This window comes from Pygoscelis adeliae, unplaced genomic scaffold (assembly GCF_000699105.1).
Source record: "Pygoscelis adeliae isolate BGI_AS28 unplaced genomic scaffold, ASM69910v1 Scaffold212, whole genome shotgun sequence".
Lineage (NCBI taxonomy): Eukaryota > Metazoa > Chordata > Aves > Sphenisciformes > Spheniscidae > Pygoscelis > Pygoscelis adeliae.
In genome coordinates this window covers 185,423-211,150 of record NW_008824235.1, presented here as the reverse complement: position 1 = coordinate 211,150, position 25,728 = coordinate 185,423, and the positions used below count along the sequence as shown (strand labels likewise).

The 25,728-nt window shown below is 38.5% G+C and overlaps 1 protein-coding gene across 1 annotated transcript in view; it reads left to right on the top strand.

Annotated features, from left to right (window-relative positions):
• WDR75 (WD repeat domain 75) overlaps positions 1 to 18,197 on the top strand; it is a 19,659-nt gene extending 1,462 nt beyond the window's left edge. Inside the window, exons 3-22 of the mRNA XM_009334987.1 lie at positions 4 to 58; positions 943 to 1,008; positions 1,681 to 1,774; positions 2,516 to 2,640; positions 2,953 to 3,023; positions 3,580 to 3,696; positions 4,251 to 4,339; positions 5,119 to 5,277; positions 5,626 to 5,685; positions 5,775 to 5,890; positions 6,378 to 6,550; positions 7,382 to 7,545; positions 10,353 to 10,536; positions 12,435 to 12,529; positions 12,932 to 13,027; positions 13,619 to 13,788; positions 14,365 to 14,424; positions 15,542 to 15,685; positions 15,766 to 15,857; positions 17,835 to 18,197. Coding sequence (XP_009333262.1) covers positions 4 to 58; positions 943 to 1,008; positions 1,681 to 1,774; positions 2,516 to 2,640; positions 2,953 to 3,023; positions 3,580 to 3,696; positions 4,251 to 4,339; positions 5,119 to 5,277; positions 5,626 to 5,685; positions 5,775 to 5,890; positions 6,378 to 6,550; positions 7,382 to 7,545; positions 10,353 to 10,536; positions 12,435 to 12,529; positions 12,932 to 13,027; positions 13,619 to 13,788; positions 14,365 to 14,424; positions 15,542 to 15,685; positions 15,766 to 15,857; positions 17,835 to 18,042 — 2,338 coding nt within the window. The 3' untranslated portion in view covers positions 18,043 to 18,197. The remainder of the gene's footprint in view (positions 1 to 3; positions 59 to 942; positions 1,009 to 1,680; positions 1,775 to 2,515; positions 2,641 to 2,952; positions 3,024 to 3,579; positions 3,697 to 4,250; positions 4,340 to 5,118; positions 5,278 to 5,625; positions 5,686 to 5,774; positions 5,891 to 6,377; positions 6,551 to 7,381; positions 7,546 to 10,352; positions 10,537 to 12,434; positions 12,530 to 12,931; positions 13,028 to 13,618; positions 13,789 to 14,364; positions 14,425 to 15,541; positions 15,686 to 15,765; positions 15,858 to 17,834) is intronic.
• Positions 18,198 to 25,728: the final 7,531 nt, after the last annotated feature.

The following is a 25,728-nucleotide window of genomic DNA, read 5'->3' as shown; positions in this document are numbered from 1 at the left end:
GGGGGGCCACGCCGACCTGGTGACAGGCATCCAGCTCAACCCCCACAACCACATGCAGGTGGGGGCGGGGGGGGGAGGTTTGGCTGTGGGGAGGTGCTGGGGGTGCTCCTGCCCCTTCGGCCGAGCTTATGTGCTTCTGCGGGGGCTGTCCCGGCTGTTTGGGGGCTGGCTTGACTTTGAGAATGACTTGGAAGCGATTATAGTGTGGTCGAGCTAATGTTTCTCCTAAATCTGCCTGGAAGGGTAAACGTTATATCTGTTTTCTACCCCCAAAAAATCGTGAAACAATGTGTGGATTACACTCATTGAACAGAACGACAGCAAAATGGAAAGATCAGCAAAGTTTCAATTTTTTTATTATTATTATTAAAGGGGGAAAAGAAGCTTGTGAAAAAATCAGCAACACTTACTCTGGTGGGTGTTTGCTCCTCTCTATCTGCTGATACAGATGCAGATTTGACTAAATCCATGCAATTGCCCAGTGGCTCCCGGTCTACCAGCAGCCTGCCTTCCCTGTTCACTGCTGCTCCTGCTCTGGCTCTCAGTTTGCTTAGGGGTTTTTTTGGTGTCTATATATAAACAATTATTTGCCAAGGTGGACTGCCTCTGCATATTATCTATGCAAAGTCTGATGCAAATGTTAATAGATGTTCACATAATGGGTATCTGTGCATAGTCTGTTAGTCTCAAGTGATTAAGCACAAATACCTGTTGTTTCTTTCACGCTTCGTGAAAATGTGTATTTCAAACCAGAATAACAGTGTTGTATTTCCATTGCACTTTGTTTGAAGGCAGCACAGAGCTGGTGTGTGTCCTGTATTTTTGATGATTCAGCTGCTCAGAATTGCAGTTTCATTGATCAATCCTTCAACTTTTAAGCTGTGATTTTATGTAAAAGCTGGCTTTGATATATTACTTTAACTTTTTTTTTCCCCCCCTCAGCTATATTCTTCCTCTGTTGATGGCAGCATTAAGCTGTGGGACTTCATGGATGGGATTCCCATTAAAGTATGTTGAGTTATTCCTGTTGAGCGCATGTCAAAATTATTCTTGACCCACTGATAGCAGAATAAGGATTTCTGCAGCTGTTACTACCAATGGTCACAAATCAGTCTGAGATGTGTTGTTCTGCCACAAACACAGCCTGCAAGCCCTCTGTTTATGGCAGTAACAGAACGTGGCAATTGATGTGAAATTCATGGTGATGCAGAATCGTTTTGGGGAAAAGATGGGATATGTACTGACATACTAACTTTGCTACTTGCTGCTGTTCAGAATCCAGTGTAGCTCTTAGGGAGTGTGTTGCAGTTTGTGATATGCCAATAGGAATTCATATGATGGGTTGAAAATGTGGGCTGCTAACTGTCCTGTTGCTCCCGTTTTCTGCTAAATAGAGGCACTTTCCTATAGGTGGGCCTTCTGCTTTGTATTGGGGGTAAGGTACCTTCAGGTTTTTCAGTAAATCTGATGTCTCATATTTTATTAGTACTGTTTTAACATTTGTGTTAGTCCTTGATAGAATAAAGGTCTCTTCATTTGTTTTAGAATTGAGAATTTTAATTAATACATCAAGGTTTCTTTAAAGCACGTGTGTTCTTGTTGTAAAAACAGCATTATTCGCTGTTGAAAACCATATGCACAAGTGTAATAATTGTTGACCTCCTTCTCTTTTTTCTTCAGACTTTTGTTGTAGGATCCAAACTTCTTGCACTGTACGCGCTTGCTCATTGTGAGGACTCCGTGTTTGTTGTAATTCCAAAGCATGGTGAAAGAGGTGCAGTATGATAAGCATCATCCTTGTCATCTAAGTCATTCTATGTCTAACCTACTGTCATGTCAGTGAATAGTATGCTGCAAGAATGTGCTTTTAATATATTAATTTTGAAAATATTTCTTAAATCGTATGACAGATGTCTGCAGTCCTGCATTTTGTACCTTTTTTTTCTGTTTTCATTCTGTGACATCTATTTTTTTTAACATTTGTCTAGAAGAGTGTTTATCTTCACTTTTGAAGCATCTGCTGCATATATCTGATGTTGCAGATGCAATAAATCTTTAAGCAGTGCTCACCATGATATAGGGTATGGTACAGTACTTGAGACTACTCTTCCCCCTTAAGCAGTAAATAGATGTTCTATTTAACAGCATGCCTAGATATTTTTTCCTAGAATTTTGTCTGAAATAAATATAAATATGGCTTGACCTTACTCTTACTATATTGCTACAAGTGTCACTTCAGAGCAAGAGCAAATACTATGCAACTTTGCTTGGTTTCTGCTTACAGTTGCACTGGTATCCACTATCTAGTCCTCAATCTTCAATACTATTGTTTGAATCAAAATACCTGAAATGATTATTTTGTGAAAGGTATTACAAACTTTTTCAAACTTACAAAAAATATTGGAAAGTACTAACATGTTAGTTTTAAGGTAGAAGGGGTGTAAATCTCCTTTGTAAGGGGCATGTATAAACTTGTTCATAAAAGCCCTTTGATAACAGATTTTTCTTTGGTCAGATACGTTCCAACTTGTCTCAGTTAAGCTGACAAAAGCAGCAGGCCAAGATTTGGAAGCCAAGGAATTGTCAGTGGTTTTGGATGGTGTGGATGCGTCACCAAAGCGTATTGCATTTGGAAGAGAAGTATATTCACCTTTTGGGTTTTTTTCTTCTATTGGGTGTTGGGGTTTTTTTTCCTCTCAAATGAACTATATGCTGTTTATGCTTTTATACAAGCACAGCAGCACTGAAACAAAACTGAAGTTAAATGAATCTGTGTAAACCTATGCTTTCTTTTATGAAAAAAAACCAAATAACACTTATAATAGGAAAATATTTACTTAACATCAGCTTATATGTTAACTCCAATTTTAAGTACTTTGTAGTGAAACATGGTTTTTCTTTCATGTGTAAGAACAAAATTGTATGTCTTACGTTGTTGTTTTACTATAACAGGGTGAATATGTGGCATCAGTGAAGGGCATTAATCTCCAAGTTTATTTTTTTAAACAGAAACAGTTGAACAGGTAAGAATGAAAATGTCGGGTACTGATTCAGTCTGATGTATCATAAGTGTTCGTTAACTGGTGATATGTGCACACATTATTTTATATTTGTCAGCAACCATTTGGTTTTATGCTGGAGGGAATGTAGTCACTATCTAAGAAGCTTCCCCTAGAGGCAGACAGTGAGGTGCCGCAGTGGCATTGGTAGCTTATCTTTTCAGCTCAGGCATGTATTTTTTTCAGGTAAATGCTTAGGCTGATGCTGGACTGAAACAAGTGACATAGTTTGGTCAGGGCCAAAACAGGGGCAGGGGGCAGAAGGGCAGGTGGAAGAAGAGAGAGAAAGAAGGAAAAAACTTTCAGCTTGATTGAAGGCAAAGAACTAATTAACGAGAAAAATAAGCCTGTCACTATTTTTTGGAGAGTGCACGTAACTATAACAACTTGGAGATGTTTAATTTTGCTAGTCAGAATTATTTTTATGTGCATTAGCTGATCCTTCTGAAGCTTTGTTTAAAAAAAAAAAAGCAACCAAAACCAACTCATATAATTGAAGTTACTTTTTTAACTCTGGAAGGTTTTTTGTAAGTGCAACGAAGACAAAAGGTGGAAACAATCACTTCACTTGCATAGCATGCCATCCTACGGAGGATTGTATTGCAACTGGCCATGCTGATGGAAAGATTCGCCTCTGGTATGCACATTTTGATTCAACTGTGTACCCCATAAACTGATGTGACCATAGGAATTAAGTGAAACCTGAGCAAAGCAGTCTAATTCGTCCTTAGAACGGCAGGCCTTGTGAACCTGCAGTACTGACATTGACTTCAGGGTACAGCTTCAGTTTAACGTCAAGTGGTAAAATATTCCTGTTAAGTTACGCTCCATGAATCTAAACTGTATTTGAAAAAAGTAATGCAGGAGCAGCTGAAATAACTCCTCATGGGCAAGTAGAGTCCTAGGGAGAGCACACTAGTGGAATTGCATGGTTAAGAGCAATATGCTTGCCAAGTTGCTTTGCAGCACTGAGTTGCTCAGTATGTCTAAGATGCATGGTGTGCACCAGGAAGGCGCCGAAAACCAGCTAGCATGGTTCTTTCCCTCCCTTTGCATGACTTGCCCATACAAGAAACTGTAGTCTAGAAGTCAGAGGAGAGGATGGTATACTTGATTCAATTCAGTATTTCCTTTTGTTTGCTCTGTTGTTGATGTTGTGCTTGAAGAACTGTTCTATTCCTCCCCACACAGGAGGAATTTCTACCACAAGAAAGAGTACACATTTTCCACACTGCACTGGCATCATGATACCGTCATGGATCTAGCTTTTTCTATGGAGGGTGAGTAAAAAAAAAACCAAACCAAAAAAACCTTTCAAAGTCAAAGAGTTGCAGTGGGGAGGGAAAAATCAATAGACGTTTGAGTTTGTCCACTTACTAACAAATTAATTTCTAGAATTTTAAATATGTCCGGGAAGGATCTGAAATAAAAATTGAAGCAGTTGTTATTTTTTTATATATTTGGATTGGCATTCATAATGTCAAATATCTACCTTCTGTGGTAGAACGTAAAATCTAACTCCTCCTCTTACCTCTTCCCCCACCTCCACTCTCCCCCCCAGCTTTTCATCAGTAATAGTGATGAGTTCCTGCCAGAACCTTATTTGCATCCAAATGAAACCAGCCAGTCCGAGCTCAAACCTAGTGGCAAAAATACGGTTAACTTTTATCTGAATTGTGTGATCTGAACTATCTTCCTTAGGATATTCCTTACTGCAAAGTACTTCTGACAGAAGGAGAACAACTCAGCTATATTCTAACACAAATACTCAGCTGATGCAGAAAGTAATGGGATCTACTACTCCCAAAGCTTTGTTTAAATTTTACTGTAGGCTCAAATTCTTGTTACTTAATCCAAGTTTCTCGAGCAATTTAACATGGGATAATGAGAAAAGTATTTATGTGTATTGCCCAAGCTAGATATGAGGAATAATTGCTTTGTATGTGACAGTTTAAGAAAGGTTTTTGAGAAACCTGTTTGTCTGTCATTGTAAACATGTATGCTGCTGATATATTTTTTTTAACCAAAACCTGTAACTGCATTTTTATTACCGGAAAAGGAACCAGTTTGCTGAGTGGTGGAGTTGAATCTGTTCTAGTTCTGTGGCACAATGAATCAGACTGTCGGAAGGATTTCCTTCCTCGTTTGGGATCTGCTATTGAGTACATCTCCATGTCATCTGATGGCGCACTCTGTTGCACCTTGCATACAGACAACAGTAAGCCAAAACATATTTTAAGTATCACTTAATGCAAAATGGAATGCAAATCTGTATGAGCTTTATTTTGTTAATTTCAGATTAATTAACTAGATACTATGTAAAAGGTCAATATTGACCTGAAAGAACAGATGCTTGCAGTGATCTTTTGCTCTTTCATCAGTTCTGTGAATTTGCCTGACCACTGTTGTAACTTGGCTTTCCACCTTGATGTAGGGTTGTCATAAATTGAGAAAAGATATGTTCATAGGATTAAGTACAGTTGGTTAAGGTCCATCCCTTCCCCACCATGAGATGTGGTTACGTTGCAGAAGCCTTTTGCAAGACTTTATCTGCTTTTCCTTTCAGGAATTACAATAATCAACAGCAACCTAAGATTTTCCAAAAGTATTCAAGGGCTAATCAAAAGTAAGTGCAATAAAATTTATCTTCCACTTAGAGGGCAGAATGTGTCGCTTCCCATCTTAGGTCATACGTCATTTTATTTTTGTTTCCAGGTACGGATGTCAAGACTGGTCTAGTGGTTGATCCTAGAACCAAAGCTTTGGTCCTGAATGGAGAGCCTGGCCACCTGCAGTTCTATTGTCTCCAAAGTGACCAACAGCTGTTCAGTGTAAGTTGGACGGGCTTGTATTAAAACTTTTCATTTATTCAATCAAGTAAGTTTTATGCATCAGAATTATTGGAAGAGTTAATATGGCAAACAGGAAAAAAGCCAACAGCTATACCGCAAGACTGGATTCTAAGCTGAGATGTTTTCAGCTTTGTCGCAAACTTCTTTTACTTGTTAAGCATACCTAAATGCTGAAAGTTGAATAAGTACTTCAAAACAGCGTGCTGTTCCTGTTAAATGTCAAAAATTTCTAGGTAAAATCCCTCTAAAATATCTTTCTTTCTTTTTTTTTTCCCTCTTTCCTACACTTAGCATTATTGTGGAATGTACATGCCCAAATTATGCTTTCCCCACATTTTTTTTATGCCACAGCCCAGTCAGTTCTAATCAGTGCTTTCAGAACATCCTTTCTCAATGATTTTATGAATGATATATCTAAATCTATGCTTGAATTTTGAAATTTAATTTTGGTCTTGTTGTTTTGCAGTTGGATATTGTGCAACGACAATACATTCATCAGGCAGGTTTAAACCAAGCTGACTTGGTAAAAGTTGCGTTTAGTGCACAAGGCAAGTGGTTAGCAACAGTAGAAGAGAGAGAAGAAGTAACTGACCCTGAGTTACAGTTGAAGCTGTGGCTCTATGATGAAGAAACACAAAGGTAATGATAATAGAGCTGGCCTTCTGGGTATCAAAATCTAAAGTATCACACAAATATCTACACAGGCTTTGTCTTGCGAAGGCAGAGTTTTTCCAGATCCACTCATAAAATTCTAGGGAAGACCCTAGGGAGCTTTTGTCATGCAAATTACACACATCTGAAACAATGCACAGAGTTGAAGTAAATACAGATCGGAAATAATTGCTCTGAATCTAATTTAATTGTATTAATCAGACAGGCTATTTTAACCATGGGACTTAAATTCACGTATTTACTTGGTATTAAAAATCATGGACTTGGCTGAATGGTTCTATAACTTGTTCCGTTTTCCCACCTATGTCTAATCCATCATTAATTGAGTAGTCATTCTAGAGTACAGAAGATTATGACTTTATTGTTGATTTTTTTCTTTAGCTAAGATACACATCTGGTTCATACACTTTCCTTGATTTTCTTATCTAAAAAAAAAAAAATTGACTATGAATTGTTATTTCTTAAAGAAGAAACAAAGCAAAATAAAGCTGATCTGTGTAGTAGCTATGTGACTGGTTGTCTAAATACTGGAAAGACTGCCCAGAGTTCAGGCTGAATATTTGAGTGATGCTTGCTTAGTGATAATCCTTTCTCAGTGCTGGGTTACGATCTTTCTTGCTGTATAGAAGTGATAAGGGAAATCCGATTTGTAAGTGCAATACTGTTTAGCTGTGTAATAAGACAGAATTTTCTTTGATTCCTCTTCTCCCTGCCCCTTCCAGAATCATCTTTAGACTGAAATCTTCCACAAGTTCAAAATGTAATAAAATGGCAAGCTTCTGTTTTCTTTTCCTATAGCTTTAAGCTGAATACTAGAATAAATATGCCCCATGAGGACCACATAACAGACATGTGCTTTCGTAACATGGATGAATTGGAAGATGACTCTCTGATATTGGTAACAGCTGGCAGAGATTGTGTGTTTAAAGTCTGGGTGATGGTAGAAGACACTGATCCGGAGGGTGAGTATGGTCAAAACGTAACTTACTCTTACTTACCTTGTAACATGCTAGAGAAATTCTGACCCTAACTTCATCCTTTCAGAACTAGGCCCTCGAGTCCCATGCATTTATCTATTTCTGCTGTTGCATGGAGTATTGTGTTCTCCTGAGCATCCTCTGTGATGGAGTTCTGTCATAGTTCTGCGGTATTATGGATTGATATGGAGGTTCCTGAAATAGCAAAAGACCTTGCCGAGCCTGCTGCAGAAGAGAATGGCAGCCTGTGTTGATTTGTTTAAAGGATTGTTTGTGGTAATGATTTTTCCATGCTGGGAAAATGGATTTTTGTCATTCCTATGGGTAGTCTTTTTATTTGAGACTTCTGCTCAAGGGAGCAGGATGCAGAAATGTGTTATTCTGTTTTTGTTAACTTAGTGTGAAATAATCGCACTTTGCCATTCTGCAGCTCCACCACTTCAGAGTTCATTTTTTGAACAACCTTCCTTCCCGTTAGATATTTGAACGTCCTGGAATGGATACTTAGGATCCAATTCCAAGATACTTAAGTAACAAAATTTCACCTCTCAAAATGCATGCTGATGTTCTCTTGTTTCAAACAGAACATCTGACGGATATGTATTACCCTGTATGCCTCTGCATGGGAAATACAATAGATTTCCCCCTTCTTAATTTCCTTTTACTTACATGTTATTACAGTGCCAGGCACACTTAAGTGAGCTGGAACTTTCCTGCCACTTCAGTGTCTTATCTTTTCATGTTCCCAAATAGATGTGGTAGTGGTCTTGCTGAACTGCTTGCAGTTTAGTAACATGTTTGTGCACAGGTGAGAACATGTTCAAAAGTACCTTTCGGCTACGAAGGTTTCCAGTTGGCAAACTTACTTTGCCAAATTGACTTTCTCTTTCCAAGCTGTTTGCTTCTCAACAGTGGCTGCTCATGAGAAGCAAAACAAAAGCTTGTATTCATTTACTAGGATTTATGCATATATTTACTTAATGGCAGCTCCCTCAATGGTATCTGAAAGAGGTTTCTTGTCTTTTTCTTTTTTGATTGTAAATTATTCTAAGCCTAGATTATATCTTAACTTAATGAGCAGCTACTTTGATCTTGAGTAGAGTGTGGGCTGGGGATGAAACCTAATGGGGTCTGTTTCCTTCAGCAAGATAGCTTTGTATCTGCTGACTGGCCACATCAGGGGGTTTTTGTGTGGGGTTTTTTGTTTGTTTGTTTGTTTTTTAAGTGACTATAGAGAGTTGTGTTTCATGGCATGTGTAAAAGTGCAAATTAGTGCTGACTTCTGTGGTGTATTTGCCCAGGGGCGGCAGGGTAGGAATGCTCAGGTAGAAAGACTCATGCTGCTGCAGGCTTCTGTGCAGCAAATAAACTAATTAATTCATACGTAGAATACACTCTGGCATGTTTTTATTTGCAGCAGATCTCTTGCTGTGCCTCTAGATGGTGCCATGCAGTTTAAAGTAGTGAATTGTTTCTGGCTTTTTTTACAGGCAGTTCTTTTAATCATCAACTTGTAGTCATTATATAAAGTTCACCCTTAGCATAGGGTGAACTTATTTTCCTTTCTTTCCTTATCCTACTGGTATGTTTAGTGTGGCCAGCAGGTCGAGGGAGGTGATTCTGCCCCTCTACTCTGCTCTGGGGAGACCCCACCTGGAGTACTGTGTCCAGCCTTGGAGCCCTCAGCATGAGAGAGACACAGATCTGTTGGAGGGGGTCCAGAGGAGGGTCACAAAAATGATCAGGGGGATGGAACACCTCTCCTGTGAAGAAAGGCTGAGAGAGTTGGGGTTGTTCAGCCTGGAGAAGAGAAGGCTTCGGGGAGACCTTATTGCAGCCTAGCAGTACTTAAAGGGGGCTTTTAAAAAAGATGGGGACAAACTTTTGAGCAGGGCCTGTTGCGACAGGACAAGGGGGAATGGCTTTCAACTAAAGGGGGGTAGATTGAGACTAGATAGAAGGAAGACATTTTTTACGCTGAGGGTGGTGAAACACTGGCACAGGTTGCCCAGAGAGGTGGTTTCCATCCCTGGAAACATTCGAGGTCAGGTTGGACGGGGCTTTGAGCAACCTGATCTAGTTGAAGATGTCCCTGCCCATGGCAGGGGGGTTGGACTAGATGACCTTTAGAGGTCCCTTCCAACCCAAACTATTCTATGATTATATGTTTCAAAAGCAAAGCATGCTGTATGAACTTGTTTATATTGGGAAGTGTGTGTTATGTGGTAAGTATGTCATTTTGCTTCTGTTTATTTTATGGTAATTACCAACAGTGGGAAAGGTGTCCCAGCTGAATGCACTGGCAGGTTAACCAAGACAAGGAGGCATGCCGATGGATCACTTTGTGATCCTCAAACTTTATGTAAATGAACCATGAGCTTTGTTGGACTCAAATGCAACCTGTGTTCAAATTTTTAGTAATGCTCATGTTCTTGCTACAGTTTTAAAAGAACAGTATGTTTCAGAACACTAAATGTTGCATATACTTCAGTATCTTTTTTATCTGACATCTGCCTGTTTGAGAGCACAGTTAACGTAGTTGGCAAAGTAAACATGAATATTGTACCATGTCAGTCTCAGGATTCACTGTTCAGATGCAAAACTGAGGACGAATGGAAAACCTACTAGATGTTTCTTGTACTAGAACAGGACAGATTCTTTGTACCCCTTAAAAATGTAAGCCTTCTGAAACAAAACTCTCTTGCTCTTGATCCTATTTTGCAGCCCTAATACTTGAATTCTTGTTTCTTGATGTATAGACTTGCATTAACTAGCTTGTTTATTCAATGCAGCACAGCAAAGCGTGAGCTGGAGCTGTGACTTTGTAGGCAGCTACCACAACTACCAAGCTACTAACTGCTGTTTCTCAGAAGATGGCTCTTTGCTTGCTGTTAGCTTTGAAGAAACTGTCACTGTATGGGATTCAGTTACTTGGGATCTTAAGTGTACGTTTTGCCATCCACCTGGAAAAATAAGGTATGTTTTTCATCTGGCTTTTTATGTCTTGCTTGAACTCTTGGAACAGAAACAATCAATTCATAGTAGTCCAAGACCTTGTATATGTTCATATAAACATTGAATTTAAGTCTTAAGTTCACATATAGAAAAGGCTCTAAAATGGCTTTTAGGTGGCTGGTAACTTACTGTTAAAAATAATAAGATCAAGCTTTGCAGTTTCATCTTCTTCCTCCTGTACCTCCCGTACTCAAATATATATTGTTGGGCACACAGTAGTGTGTTAATAGCCCTTCTCTTTTTCCCCATTAATCTAGGGATGAATCAAAGTACTGAAAAAGTATAAATATAAGAAGTTTGTGCTTTATTCATGTACGCAAGCATACAAATAGAAATGATATCAATAAACCTTAAAGCCATATTGACCTTATTATCTGCGTTATAAAATATATATCTCGATCTTTGCTAACCTCTGTTGGAAAATCCATATTTGCCTGACAAGACTATCCCAGCATGCTTCGTTGTGTGCTGTCACGATAAAAGACATGGTGAAGGTCTAGATACTGTTCTGTTGTGTACAGATAATGAGGAATGGCATAGGTCGATGGTAGAGACAAAAGATAGAGACTCAAAGAATAGGACAGCCTTAATATTGAGCTTCCTGGACTGTGCAAATATACAGCAGTTTCTGATCCAGGTAAAATATCATTTTTCTCATGATAATCTTGGAAAAATAGGGCAATAGGTGACCTCACTGGTTCATCTACTTAATCTCTGTGCCAGATCTCTGTATCTAAACCATTTCTGGAACAGGAAGATGCTACAAACCTACTGTAGCATTCTCTTTCAGCGCTAAGGTTTTTCTAACTGCTGCTCCAACTTGCTTCTCAAAGTCATTACTGCAGTAACGTTGGAGGTGCTTCATACACTCGCTTCCAGGAAACACCTAAAATAGAAAGCGAAACACGTGTGGTCAGAATGTTTTAGAGACTTTGACATAAAGAATCATAGAAAGATACAGAGATTTCTCGCTTCCATGCTTTTGTGTGTATGTTTGTAAGCTTTTCTTTTGTGTGATCAAGTCCATTTTATTTATACTGGTCCTCTAAGATGAGAAATTGAGAGACATGATTCTAAAACTGGTCTGCAGGAAAATCGTGGGAGGCATGTCAGCCACATCTTCACTGTATCTGTGGAGAAGACTTCTCTTGACAGCTTGGCACAGTGGCAAGCTTTTCCCAGGCAGCTGCTCCTCTTGTAGCCCTTACTATATGCTATATCAAAAGGAAATAAATTACTCTAGGACTATATTAAATGACTGTATTAATTGCATAACTTCAAAGGGCTGTGTTTTAATACAGAAATTCCATCCCTTATTAGCTTTTTTGAAAATGTTCTATAGCATTAGAAATCAAAAGGCTGTTCTATTATTTGCAAACAAGAGAATGAGAAATTTAAGTGAAGACAAATAACACACTTCCTTCGATTGGAGCAGCCTATAAGCATTATTTTTTATTTATTTATTTATTTTTTAACTACTCCTCTCTTTCCAGCGCTTAGAGCAATAGTAGGAATTCTTTAAATACAGAATTTATTTTCCAGTCCCAATGTGAACAGTTACTAGTACTTATGGGTTTGTAACTTAATTAAGAGCTTAAAATCACTCCTTGAAATTAGAATGTTATAGGAACATGTAGTCCATATAGATTCATGCATACTTTTAAATCTCCCGGACCTATCTGGTTGTTGTGTGTGAAGTTTCACGCCACTAGACGTGAAAGCAAAAAGCAAACTTCGCCTTTAAATATCAGAACTAAATCTTAACTGAATGTTTTTGTGACTTGTGAATCATTACTACATGGGGAAACAAAGATGAAATCTGAAGGTCATTAACTTGTTTTGACTTTTTACTTCTGTAGGAACATCTGCTTTGGGAGACTAACATGTTCCAAGTACCTTATTGGTGCCACTGATTATGGCTTTCTGTGTTGCTGGAACCTGCTCAGTTGTGCATGTAAGATCAGCTTAAATGTATGCTAGAGTGGTAACGTTTAACATTTGAGTTTACTATGAAACCTTAATATAATTCTAGTTTGTTTCCAGATTGATCCACCTCAAAATGTCCTGTGGAAATGTAATGATTTTCATACTTTAGTCAAGATAGTATCCTGTCCAGCGTGCATGTGCTTTAAGTTAGATCATTGATAACACAATAACAGCTAGTATTTCCTGCATTTGTAGAAGTTGTCGATAATATTTGTGTATTTTTATTCATCTGAATAAGCGAAGATGCATACCTCTTCCAGAGGTTAAGGCCCTGTGTGTCATTCCCATTTGACCTTTTGTTTGGCAAAGTAGTGGGATAGAACTGAATGCCTTCTTTTCATGTCTGGCTGTTGCTGTGTTTGCTTTTCAGTGGAATGGAGTGCCCACCTCAATGTCTTAGTTCTGCAACCTGATCCCCTTTCAGAACATATTGCTGCTGTCTCGTGGCTCTCAAAAGAGTCCAGCTGTAAGTACAAAGGCTTCTTTGACAAGTAATAGTCAGTGGAATTTAAAACTGTGGAAGCATAGTTTCTAGAAAAGGTTTTCTTAGAATTCAGCCCCATGAAAGCCATAAGACAGACTCGAGTCTGCGTTTGCACCTGTGGAAAGCTGAGCAATGTCTGACAGCAGCAGTCAAGTAAAGCATGTTGGTTCCCCATCTTTTCTTCCAACGGTTAGTTTGCAGTACGGGATACAGCACAGGACTAACCATGTTCTCTGGGTGAGGGTCTTGAATGTTCTTGACCCTCCTCTGTAAATGTAAAACTGTGGTTGAACTGTACAGCTATGTTTTAGAGCTTTGACTATAAATTATGATTACTCTTCCTAGAGCTACTATTCTATAGAAAAGTTAATTTCCAAGTGTGTTCTCTGGATTGGAATACTGTGAAAGGTACCTTCTATTATGCAGCAAGGTTATCCAATTATAATTCCTGCAAGCTAGCGCTTAAAGGCAATCCTGTCCAGCCCTTACTGGCTGTGATACACAGGGCTTTGACAACTATCCAGGAAGGTAAGAATTTCATGATTTAAAGAGAGGACATTCTTGGTTTTGCAGTGTTTGTGTTTAAACCAAATGAGCCACGGCCAATCTATATCCAGAGAAACCTTTGTAAAGAAAAGATCCAGCTTGCTGCCTTCGTTCCAAGAGATGAACCTGAAATGATTGGCTCAGAAAAATACCTTTGGCTAAGAAGATCCCAACTATTTTTTCTTACGGATACGCAAGTAAGAAATAGTGATTGGCAGGTGGTTCCTGGGGAAAAAGTATTTTCGGGAATGTGGATTGATATAAATTACACTGTTGAGTGTAAGAGTTTCTTTTTGTGATTTCAAGGCAGCGTAAGCCATGCTTTGTTCTTTATTAAAAGCTTTCAACTGCCAAAACAGCTTAAGTTCAAAACTGATGATTTACTGGTTTTCTGCTGCCGATAGTTTCTGCTGCCTCATTCATACAAGAAACTAGATAACTTGGGAATATTGCCAATGCTGTTTAACTTAAACTTAACTTAAACTTACCTAGAAACTGTATTATTGATTATCCAAATGTTTCATATGATACTTGGTTTTCCCTGTAGTATGTGGATGGGTGTTTGTTTTGTTTGTTTTCCCAAAAAGTCTATATTTTTTTTTTCCTGCTTCCTTTCAGTTTCTTTATAAATTAAAGAGGAAGGGCTGTGTTTGCCTCTTCCACTTGACTGACAAAAGCTTTTGGGCCAGTGGGAAGCTTCTGTAGGCAAGGTACGGAAATATGGAAAGCAAGTTTCATGTACTATAACTCTGCTACATCATTCTGTATTTTAGGAGCTAATGACGCTTAGCACAAAGTCTCTAGAAGAAAGGCTTACTCCATCAAGCAAACAGGTACCTCTTATAGAAGTTCTGACAGAGATGTACAGAACAGTTCAAAATTCTGTTGGTGTTCAGTTTGTCGGATTCAAATTCCCTTCTGTCATGAAAATGCATCCCAGATCCTTAGATGGAGTCACAGGCACTTAGCTGAAGGGGCAGTAATCTGTATTTGCTTATTTTTTGACAGAATTGCTGTTTGTAAAAACATTTTAAAAAAAAAAAAAAAAAAAGTACTAGTAAACTACTCCCTCTTCTCATTTCCCCCGAACAAAAAAATGATACTTTTCTGAAAGGATTTGGGTTACACAAATGAAGCAAAAACACTTGATGTTTGAATAAGCTTTTTCCTTATCTTGGTTTCTTTAACACTTGGAACCTTGAGTGTGGCCTGAACTGCACTTTCTGGTGAGGATGAACAGTTGTCAGTCAATTGTGGCTTATCAGTGAGAACGAATTTCAAAATTACATTCCAGTATGTACTTCTGTGGAGAAGTAGTCTGGGAAATTCAGTCTCTTGAATTCATGTTAAAGAAGCTTTTCATACCCACTGAACAGAATAAAACAGTAGCACTTGATTGATTTGTTTGGTTAGATAAAATAGATCAAAGTAGAAGCTAATATCTTTCCAATACAAAATCCAATGGGAATGTGGTTATAAGCAATCAGTTTCTTTGGAGGGTGGGGGAATAGTTTGGTACTCAGATTAAGGTATGTTGATCTAGAAGGGAAGTTGCCATGTTTTGCTTCCAGTTACATAATTAAATCACTCAGCAGATAATGCTGGGGTATAAATGATCTTTTAGTCAGAAGTGGAATCTGAAAGCCATACTTAGTTTTTCTGGCACACGCACCAACTTCCGTATTTGGAAGTTAATTGGTACAACAACCAGCTAAAATCTGGTATCCTTGAATCCAAATCCAGATCCTGGAGAGTTTTATTACCTCTGTGTAGGACTCTCTCAGGATGCCTGACAGAGAATGAGTACAAAGAGCCATATGGCTCAGTTGAGTTAAATTTGAGTGTAGAGTTTTGTCACCTAGGTTGATTCTGAATTTTGGTAACTCAAAATGAGATAGGACTTAGATTTGTGACATTAAAATTCTCCTTAAAACTTCCATTTTTTTCAAGCTGGCAGTAGAAGAAAGTCTTGCTGTGACCCCATTTAGCTTGCTATTGGGAAAGCACAGACGTCAGCAATCACAAGAGGATACAGACCTTGGAAAACTAGTTGTTCATAATAAGCATGAGCAAGATTCACCTGCTGTCAAAGAGGTAGGAGTGATTACAGTAAGTGTACGAACAAAATCGTGACAAACAAAAATTTTCATAAAGCTTCTGTTTTATATTTTCAGCTTTTGCACACTCCAGCACATGTTTTGCCATCTGCTTCCTTCCTCTGTCCTATATTTATTAATTCATTGCTCATCTCCAAAGAGAACAAAAGGTAAGAAAAATTGAAGAACTCTCCGTAGTTATTGAAGTTATTTTAAATTATGTACATCCTTGTTTAAATTGTAAAGGCAGTTTTCCAACACTTTGCAATCTTCTATTGATGTAAGTTAGTAGAACGCTATTGTGGCAAGATTTTTTGAAACAGCTCAGTTTTTGGGAGATAGGTGGACTGGCTGTTTAGTCTATTGGCTCTTTTGTTGCTGTTATTTTTGCTGTTGTTTGGCATCATGTGCTCCTACGCGAAATGTTGCCTTTGGTACTCAAATATTCTTTATGAATTTGGCTTTATTCCAGGGATTTAATGTTTTTAGTGGTATTTTTGGGTAAATGTCAGATTCTCAACTGTATTTGATACTATGATGACTTCCTGCATAATTCTTGGTTTAGGTTTCTAGATACACCAAGAAGTTAGTCCTTAGGTTTAATCTTAACAGTTTGTTTAGAACTCAAATTTCATTCCTAATTAAGCTACAAAATATGAGTGTGTACTGTGAACAGTTAGCTAAGCTTGTCTTACAACGCATTAATCTCAATTTAATGGAGTAGTTTGATGGGTACTTATTAAAATGTATTGTAGCTTGCTCCTCTGAGATAGACGTATGCTTCTAGAAAATGAATGCAGGCACAGGGGTTATGACTGTAGTCTTGTATTAGGATTAATATCTTGTCACTTACACTGAAGCCAATTAAATGCTTGCTTTTTTTATGCAATCTATTCTTTAAAGTGTTATATGAAACTCTACCAAGCCAGAGATGAAAATGTGTCATTGGTATCAGCTGCCATTCTGAATTTGCAAAGGCCAGTGAGAGGATGGTTTACCTCTCAGGTAAATGCCAGGGTTTACCCAGAAAAAAACACCAGTTTGAGTAGTTCTTGCATGTGCATTGTATTCTGCCATCACAGCAGTTCTGCTACATTTTGTTGGCCAATATTGCTAGCTTTCTTACTGGATGACACAAATAAAAGTCTTTTTGCCACATCAGCAAGACACTGGCAAAAATCTAATACAAGGAATATATAGAAGCTTGCATGTAGTTTCAGTACTGAAGAATTTGGGAGTTCAGTGGCCTGTGTAAATATTTGCACATGTAGAGCTTGTACTTTGACACTCGTAATTAGTATAACTGCACATTTAAAGTTACATACAAGGGTTGGAGGATTGAGCTCTTGAAGAATGACAAGAATATATCATCATATAGATTACTTTTTTTATTTTCCTTGGCAATATAATATTAATGTATTATACATGTTTCACCATTTACATTTCGTGAGTGATAAATAGTTTGTATTCAGACAGATGAGTTTTTAGGGGACCAGTACTGTTCTGCCATGCAGGTCATTCCTAATGAGATCCAAAATATTTATACAACAGACATTTGAATTAATACTATTAATTACCACATTGTAAGTGGTAACTGTTCTATATAATTATTTGGAAGTATGCTTTCTACTTCAGCACAAGCTTAACTCTTGAAGTCAGAAGGGAGCAGCCACTCAAAGTACCTCCCTATGTTAAAAAAAACAAACGTTTTTCTTTCCTAGTAACACTCTAGGTATTGTCACAATTTTTAAGACTAAGTGACCTTTTTCAGATTTGAAAGAGAAGAATGGCCTTCTTGAATATTGTCTCATCGACCAGTGCATCCAATGTTTCTAATCCTGTAGGAGTGTGAGATTATAACTTTCTACATAATGCTGATCTGCCTGTTCTGACATTATGTATTATATTTTGCTTAAGTTTACCTAAAACAGAGGACAGCTATTTGAAAAATGGCTAGTAACTGAGGTGGCAAGAGAAGTATAGTAATTTGTAAGTAGCCTGAGATTTAAAAAATAAATAAAATCTGATGTTTACTTAGTTATTTGCATGATAACTTACCTCTCTCCTATAGCATGTGATACTATAGTATGTGAAAGTACCCATTAATTTCATTAATTGGGTTGTTTCCAATCATCTTCCTCTTACAGTGCTGAAGAAGTTGCTGATGAAGTAGAAATGGAAAGTGAAAAAACAGAGGATGATTCAGATGAGGAAAGAGATGTTACTGAAACGGAACAAGAAGATACAAGTACTATGGAATTATTAGGAGAGATGACATGTAAACTGTCCAAATCCCAGGAGAAAGAGCTACGAAAAATAAGAAAAATGGACTACAGTTGGATATCAGCTTTCTAAACAGACATCTTGTGTTTTTTATACTGTAAGCTGAAGCTTTGTGGATTAAATATTCTTCAGAAAAATCTTTCAAGTCCTTTGGCCCTAAATTTTAGCAGCCTCTATTTCCATAAGAAAGGAGAACTGGGGGGAGGGATTAAAGTTTTGAAAAGCTGGTTCTGTTCCTAGTTTATTACTGATTCTCTGTGACCTTAGAAAATCCCAATGCACTTAAAAGGCTAATAGAAAAATTGAGTTCACTATCTGACTTGTGATCAGTTAGCAAAGTGACAGCTAAGCTGCTGAAAATCTCCCCCACTGAGGCTGGGCTACTGATGCCAAAGCAACAGCAGCAAACAGCTTCAGTGAATAAGACTGCTTAATTCAAGATCTGGTAGGGGAAATCAGGATAGTTCTTAGTAGTGCTGTATGCAGGTAAGTAACAAGTCTCCTCCTCAGAAGTTCCTCTCTAGCTGTTGAGACAGATGACAAATGGTTTAGTACGTCTGATTCTAGAGTACGGATACCTACATGTTTGCTTAGTGTTCATAGAGTACAGAGATTCTTAGGCATAGAGTACTTACATGTATCGGAGCATAACAAAACCTTTCCAAATACCAAGAAAACTGCACCATATAGAAGGAGATGTGTCTGTTTTCCTGACAGCCATCTTGGTAGGCCTCTCACACATCAGCTATAGTTTCTATATACCATATAGTTGAAGTAGCGAATTTGAAGGCCTAAAAGTGAATGCAGTCTCCTCTGGTGTTGCAGTATGAAGGCAAGCTGATGGAAATTGCACAGGTCACTAAAAGCTCTGAGGAAACAATATTTTGCTAAAAATACTGATTAAAAATGTTGGAAACAGGAATGATACTGCAACTCTTTGTCAGTGAAAACCATGCTCTCCCTACTTTGCTACTGCCTTGAAAATGAAGTGGAGGACCCTTTCCTTCCTCTCCTTTTCTAACACTGTATATTGGAAAGCAATTAGTGGCAACACTTGGGGATTGGGGTTTTTTTGTTTGTTTGGGTTTTTTGCTTGGTTTTGAGGTGGGTTTTTTTGTTTGTGGGTTGGTTTTTTTTACTTTGGGGGTGGGGGGCAGTATTGTACAACAGGCAAAAATCTATCACTTCCATCCAAGTATAGAAAACATTGAAATTCATCCTTGGGCATCAAGGAAAGCAACTCAGAATGATTTTGCTGGAAGGTTTACTTCTCACATTTTAACATGAATGCAAATGTTTATTTGTAGTAAGCAGTGCTGACCCTTGACATATGGGCACGTCAACCATCATTCACCTCTGTATTAAGCAGTTCACAGACTGAAAGCCGGAGGTGGATGTTATAGCACTACCTAGAATGTGACACAGCAATGACTTCACCTGTAAATATAGCAATGAGGTACTTTGTACGTTGGGGCTGCCGTGGTGAGGGTGTGGGGTGAGTACTGTGCTCTGAACTCAGTTTCATTAAGAAGACAAACTTTAAAAGCCACTTTCTAACATGCTCGTAACCAAGTATTGCTATAATGCATTTCTTACCCTGTGCAGCCCCTCAGAGAGGATGGGAGGGTAGAGCTGCACCTGCAGCCACCCATCCCGCTCACAAGCAGACTGACCCTAGGTGAAGTCAGTCAGACCCCCCATCCACATAGGTCTTAATCCCTGAGAAATGGAAAAGCTGCCTTTTAGCCAGGCAGGCTCCTTCCCCCAAAAGGACACAGGTTCTGTAAGGGTCAAAAGAAAGCTGGTGCCTCGTGGTCCACCCAGCTCCTGCCCTGCCGGGTCAGGAACAATGATGTAATCCCTCGCTGTCGACTATGGTATGCAGATATGGCTGTTCCCTGAACCTTGGCAAGCCTTGCTCGCCAATTTTGATCTACCGCGCTTGTCCCTGTGACAGACGAGGACAGTGCTATTAGCAAGACCATGTGATCTTTGTGTATAATTGTCACAGGCAGGAAGCTTGCAGAAATAAAAAACCTTATATGCATATCTACACGCAGTAAATGAAGTAATACCTACCAAACAAAAATACACACTTGAATAGGGACAGGGTGTTCATTTCAAAGCAGATGGAGGCAAAGGCCACGTACTCTAGAATACAGCAATTGTTTGTAAACAGCCACCGCACTGAAAAGAACTATGAAAAATAAGTCTACCAACAGGCCTGAGTCCTGGCTGAATCAAAGTAAAAAATTAGTTTAAAACTCATTATTACAGAAAAGTGGAAAAACTAGTGCACGTTTTTGTTCTGTAAATTTACAATCATTTAGATGTCAAAACATGAACATGGGGAATATAAACACACTTCAACTGCCATAGCTTTGCATAAAGAGCCTTACTTAGAATTTGTTTCATGCAGCTTAGGCTGAACTGTCCAATGATAGTGCATTACATGCTTTTTATATTTCCTTCTAATCAGACAAATGTGAAAAATACATAATTTATTGTTACAGTTTCAGACTAAACTGGCTAGTGTTTAACTTGGTTACTTGGCAGCAAAGGGCTTCTGCAGCTCCTCATAAAATGAAGTTATATACCGTAGCTCTTCAGACTATTTATTACTTATGACTGCGAGGAACAACATTTTCTTCTATCATAGATTACTTAATATAGGACTAATCTTACTATGAATTTTAAGGAAAGTTTTTTATATTTCAGGCATTTTGGTTTGTTGTTTATAAGCCTTGGTATGACAGAAAAATAATATATTTTAAAACCTATAAAGGTTTTTCAAAATTTGTTTGCCTGAAAATTCAAGTATTTTTTACTTCTCTCTCAAACTTACAGGGAGAAGAGGAGGAAAACACAATTAACAATGTCATAACCACGGCCAGTTTTCTGCTTTTGTTTTTTTCTCCCTTTTTATAACCGCTGTTTAGATAACCTGGTATACGTAGCTGAAAAGAAAAATCACAGCTCCCCAAATATTATGCAATTTTTATTTCCATCCCTCTTATCTACAGATCTAGAACTGATACAGCCTTTTCAGAACCTTGGACCCGATGGATTTTTCCCTAAATTAAAAGTTCCAACAGAACAAATAGGGAAAATGTGTTAAGACTGTAACTGACAAATGACAGGTTTTGAAAACTCAGAGGTTTTAAAAAATAGAAAGTACAGGGAAAAAAATATTAGCCCCCCCCAAACATGCACTATATGAGGAATGACACACTGAAAGCTTTTTGGTTTTTTTCTTAAATAACATCAGACTTCAGCTCTGTTGAAAAACAAGTGCGAGTAAAGAGATCTATATGCAAGTTGTCTCAAAAATACTGGCCGCGTCAAAGCCTGGTATTGTGTTATTGTGTCAGCAACGCTTAAGTGCGGCTTTAAAGGTAAGAAGGAAATCTCAGTATTTGTTAGTGGGGGTTCCCATGTTCTTGTGAAAGTAAAGTGCTCTACTGGAAAATTACCAGGTATGACCAGGAGACAATTTAGATGCAATTCGGCATCTAAAGATGCAATTTAGTTTTGTGTTCAGGTAGTAGAGCAGTGTGTTAGAATCTTCATCAAGAAAAGATAACAGTTGTTAGAGTTACGTTTTCTAACCTTTGTCTTTACTGAATTTGTTTTGCTTTGCACACTAGATTGAATGTACTGGGATAACAGAGTCCTCACTTGGTAGTTTTGTGTGTATGTTTTTTCTACTTGAGCAGGAAATACACTTCTGGTTAGAATTTTGCTACATTTAGTAGGCACATTCTGACCAACCTTTTTGAAAATGTCTTCTGAAAGATATTGCAATTACAACAATGAAGAATTCAGAGGGAGGGCTGCAACTCAACTGTCTGTGCCTGCTTTGGAATGTTTTGTTTTTAAAACAGTTTTTTTCTGCTGTTCCTCAATTACTTTTTTTTTTTTAGACCTTGTGTATCTCAGTGGCCGTGAAAGTTCTCCATATTTACTGCGATGCCCTAAGTCAAATCTTAATTTTACTTTTTGGCTTCTGCTTCTTCCTTCTAAAGGTTACTTTATAGGGATTTTATTATTCTTTATCAGAAAGATTTGACACAAAAGACCATAGAGAAAGAGATTGAACTTAATCTTGTGAGTCCAGTTTCACGATAAATACAACAGATAATAAAATGCCTCTGCAACATGTAGAGGTCAGTGTTCAATAACTAAGGGTGCCTCGTGCATCACCACAGGACAGCAATTTTCGCAGAAGCCGTCATAGCTTTATTTAGGCTGAGGGCCAGACCACACAAGGGGGGCAGGAGCCTAGAAAGGGAATTGCTTACTTCCCCAATTTTCCACTCAGGCAAGTGGTCAGATAAACACAAGCTTCAGCAGCTACGGAAAGCATTATAAAAAATAAATAGATAGGCAAGGCCTTATGAAGTACATCATGGCAGTGGGATTTGACTGAGATGCTGCTTCCCTGTGACACTGCTCTAAATGCAGAGGAGAGGTGACCAGTAATTTTAACCCACTGGTTCCAGTCAAGCTTAGTTCCACAGAGACTGAAAATCACTGCTGTGCACTGGTATTTCGTGGCCCCAGACCAGTTACTAGTAAACAGCAGCTCCAAAACACGCCCTGGTCTCGGTGGGCAGACTTGGCAGGAAAGCTCGTTAAAGGCTGGTATTACTAAACAATATTTTTTCAGTTGTTCAAGAATAGGGAAAAAAGAAGAACTGCTGAAACACGCTGCACAATTTGCATCACCTGGATCTTTGTATTTCACATCATTTCTGCCTAACAATCATTTGGCTGTCTGACCTTGGGGGAGCCTCTTTCAGATACCTCTTTCATCTGCCAAATCCCAGTATGCAATGAGCCTTTTAAAGCACGCAGTAACAGCCAGAATTAGAATCAGCAGAGAATAGGACAGAGGAAGACAACTTGAAATATAACTCGGGGGACTTCCACAGACCTTCTAGTCTACCCTCCTGCCCCGAAGCAGAGTGACTGAGGTATACTTATTCCTGACAGATATTTGTCTAATTTTGTAAACCTCTGACAAAAGTCATGCTATGATCTATGTAATTTGTTCAGTGCTTACCTATTCTGACAGTCACTGTTTTTCCTAATAAAAGTAATCTTTCTTTCCTGCAAAACTTCTATTCTTCCATGTTTGTTGTAAACTTATTTGATAATCATCTTTAGGAAAAAAAAAAAGAAAGCATGCTACCTGTTTCCTTCAAACAAAAACTCATCTCCTTTAACCTTTCATTTTTGCTTTTCTCGAGGCCCTTAGAAGCATCAGAATTATCCTCCAGACCTTCTTTGGGCTAATTGCTTACACGTCGAATACTGTTCTGACTAATTTATTATAATTTCAAGGGCAAATTTTGTCAGGGTCATTTAATACTGATAAATGTTTCTGGATAGTCCTAAAGCCTGTTCTTTCTCTGTTCTGGCTTGTATTCCTTGTTGATTACCTTTAGTATCATCTGCCGCAGTCTTTTTTGGTGATGGCAGAAGCAAAGGTGGCAATTTATACCGCAGCTAACACCGCAGCGTTACAAAGCAAACAACGCTTTAGATGCAGAATCTCTGCAGGGCAGCATTCTCTGTGGGTACCCCAGTTCGGAACAAACGGTACGGGCGTTAGTTTTGGCCTCTGCACAGCATTTCTTCGGGGAGTTAAGTAGTAGATTATAATTATGTAAACTGGAATTTAGCCAGGGCAGCAGGGTCACTCACCTCTAAGGTTGCAAAAGACATTTAAATAATACCCTGAACAGCTCAGGATTTTAACTACTTTACTAACTTAGCACGTAAAGGGGAGAACTTGTCACAACAGAGTATCTTCAGAAGAAGAAATCATTATCGGATGGCAGAAATCATGAATGAAATTTGTGTTACTGTAAAGCAACTCAGCATGAAATCCTGACTCTTCAGAAATCATTGACAAAGCACCCTTTGACTTTATAGTCCCGGCTCATGAAGACGTATAACCAACAACAAGATAAAGTACTAAATCTTAAAATGCTGCTATAAACAGTGTTCTGAGCGGTCTGTTTGGTTTGAAAGGGGATGTAGTCCAAGCTACTTATAAAGAATTTCTTAATATTGTTCATAATACACAAAATGAAGCCCTTTAGGTAAATAACATAATGTGGCTGTAAGGAAGAGTTACCACACAGCTCTGGGAATGTGCGTATCAGCAGTTTCTGAGGTTACAGGTTTCTCAAATGCTTTGAACACGTAAGCGGCCACCATGGAAAGAGGCATTCCCACCTTCCAGCTAACATCCGCTGCTTGCTTCTGCATCACCTGTGCCAACACAAGCTGCCATTGCCTTTGTGGGGAACTAGGCTGGGGGAGAAAAATCTGGCCTACAGCGAAACCAGATAATACACAAATAAATAGTTTAGGACGTTCACAGAACTACAGCCAAGTTCCACCGAGAACAGGGAAGGGCTTTTCTTCAAGAGGTTTCTGTATGCTCAGGAGATGAGGTTTTCATACTATATACCCACAATCCCACTCTTTTCTCACAGAGCCTGTCCCTTGTGCTAGGAGAGCCGCAACCACACCTAGACCATTCCTGAGAGGCGTTTGTTTGATGTGATACACGAGACACCTCAGCTCCGATGCAGCAGCTCCCCGTTTCCCCTTACACCCTCTTCCTCCTCTCCCAAACTAATGGGCTAAATAAACAAACTTCAAAGAAAGCAGTGGCCTGCAGTTCAAAGAAAATACTTCTAGCTTGATACTAGCACGGCATTAAACTGTTGAGGGGGAATCTTTTCTTAGCTTCTAAAATGAAATCAGTTAAAGAATTACGAGTTTTTTAACATCATTATTGGAGCCATGACCTTCGTCCTCTGTTGACCTTCACAAATACAGCTGTGTTGCTAAGAATTAGGCTTATCTTTCAAGAACAGACACTGCAGCCATAAACTCATCTAATTTCTTCATGAGAGCACGAACAAAAGAATAGGTTTTGAGATAGAAGGTACTACCCAGAAAAGCAAGATTTTTTTTTTGGCCAATTTTTCAAAATGTCTTTCTTATACTGCTAACTCCTTTATTTTAAAATAGCACAGAATTTAAATTATCTCAGCCATAAAGCTGGTTATCAATTTCTGTAATTGATGCCTCAACTTATGTTTGTTTGCAGTGCTACTTAGTGTATTATATTTCTAAATTTGAGACTGTGATCAAAGCTTCAGATATCTCGGCTGTTTTATTTCCTTTAGTGACCAAAGGAGTTTTCATTTCTTCCTCAAACTGGCAAACCAAGCCAACAAACAAACAAACTCCCCAACATTATCTGAGATGCCATCTCTTTCATTTTTAGCCACTTACTTTACAAATAATAAAGAAAAAGTAACTTGGCACTCTTGTAAAGTTTGTTACTCAAAGGCAATATGCAAAGTCGAACACTTCTGCAATGAAAAGTTTTGTTCAGGTTAAGGTTCCTCTGTGCTTCGAGCTTCCCCAGGGCCCTGCTTGTCTCTCACATTCAGTTCTAGTTCTTCTAAGGAAGAAATATGGGGGAAAGTGGAGAGATCTTTCACAGTCCTCTTACTTTCCCACTTTGGAAATTAAGCTTAATGTAGCAAGAAGTTCAGGGGATTCATTATAATTATGTTAAATACGACTTCCCAGTATGAAAGACAGCTAAAAGACCAAAGACCTGACTTGGAAGAAGAATTGGAGTGCGTTTGTCACCCTCTGCTATATGTATTGCGACTGATCAGGAGCACATGCTCTGTCGCGATCACGACTGCAAAGACAGTGAAG